The 1759-nt window shown below is 33.0% G+C and overlaps 1 pseudogene across 1 annotated transcript; it reads left to right on the top strand.

The window, feature by feature from the left end:
* The first annotated feature begins 295 nt into the window (after window positions 1-295).
* Window positions 296-644, top strand: Y32H12A.9 (annotated as a pseudogene). The gene is made up of 2 exons: window positions 296-334; window positions 552-644. Coding segments are annotated over exons 1-2 (132 nt in total).
* Window positions 645-1759: the final 1115 nt, after the last annotated feature.

The raw sequence follows: 1759 nt of genomic DNA, 5'->3' as shown, positions 1-1759 counted from the left end.
CCTAAAATAATGACTCTAACCATTCACGTAAAATAATGACTCTAACCGTTCACCTAAAATAATGACTCTAACCGTTCACCTAAAATAATGACTCTAACCATTCACCGAAAAATATGACTCTAACCATTCACCTAAAATAATGACTCTAACCATTCACCTAAAATAATGACTCTAACCATTCACCTAACATAATGACTCTAACCATTCACCTAAAAATATGACTCTAACCATTCACCTAACATAATGACTCTAACCATTCACCTAACATAATGACTCTAACCATTCACCTAAAATAATGACTCTAACCATTCACCTAAAGACCACGTCGATTACGGTAGGTTTAACGGATATGCCTACCTGCCTGCCTTATGCCTACCATATGCCTACGTGCCTACCTTCTGCATACAAGCATACCTGTTACTAGATAGAACATTAAATTAAATGCGAAAATATCGGAAATCATCCCAAATTGAATTGTAGGCAGGACCGTAGGCAGGCAGGCATAGGCGGTAGGCAGGCGTGAGCCTGACGACCTATATTTTTTTTTGCAGCTCTCCCTAAAATCGAAGAATCTGATGGCGATTGCAAACATCAATAAAGTATCCAAGCGCTTCTCAACTGATTTAAATTGCCTTTTCCCCTAAATAATTCTGAATTTCCCCCCAAATTTCACTTCTAATGTATTTTTGATTATTATTATTATTGTGAAAAAATCAGTCTTACCAAAAAAAAATTCTAATTTATTTTTATTATTTCTGCTGAAATTTATCCCCCGCTCCACACACAAGATATTTATTTATTTATTGAATGTTCTATAGATTTTCCAACACAAAAAGGTATAAAAGTTATTGCAATAACCCCCGTTTTTTCCGCTGTGACCGAGAAATTAACAAAAAAAAAGTCGGCCACCGATTTTTTTTGCACCACGACCAGCTGGTGCATTCAATAGACAATATTTTTGGCTGAAAATGGTAGGAAAAACGAGCAAAAATTTTACTGCACCAGATATAGCTTCAAATAGCGTACCAAATTTTTTTGGAGCTATTAGAGTGAGTAATAAGGTTTTTCGTATTGTCTCAGTTTTCATATTTTTTTTACACTTCGTATCTGTTATATTGTATTAGTTTGCGAGAATAAAAATTTAGATTGTTACCATAAATTTCCGTCGACTTTGAGAATGCTTCAACCTGAAAACTCTGTCTGAAAAAAGCTCCAATTTAGCCATCAAGTGTTAAAATATCGCAAAACATTTGTTATTTTCAAAGACCAGCACTGGTTGCCGATGAGGGTAATTGAGAAACATGTGGAGCGGGCCGGAGCCAGAAGAAGGATTGATGAGGAGGGAAATGGGATGTTTTATACAAAATGTGGAATTGGATACACAAGATAAATTGAAATGAAATCATTTTTGAGTAAATATATAATTTTGAAACTGAACATTTTTACCCTAATATTAAAAAAAAGCAGTTCTAACAGTTAAAATGGGGAAACCTACACAAGCCTTAGAAGATAATTACAATTTGTACATAAATTGAAAAATGGAAGAACGGAGAAAAATCGTGGTTTTATTTGTTGAAAAATGTACATAAATTTTCAATTTTTATTGGTTCTAAAGAAGTGATTAAATATATTTGGAGATTTTCGGAAATTAAATTTGCTACTTTCCTGATAAAAATTTTTCAGATATTATATGATTATTAAATTTTTAAAACTTAAGCATAAAGATTTCCAATGTTCAACAGATGATTACAACCAGAAA

Source organism: Caenorhabditis elegans, chromosome III (assembly GCF_000002985.6).
Source record: "Caenorhabditis elegans chromosome III".
NCBI classification, from domain to species: Eukaryota; Metazoa; Nematoda; class Chromadorea; order Rhabditida; family Rhabditidae; genus Caenorhabditis; species Caenorhabditis elegans.
The sequence above is the reverse complement of the archived record's forward strand: the minus strand, read 5'-3'. Positions and strand labels throughout refer to the sequence as shown.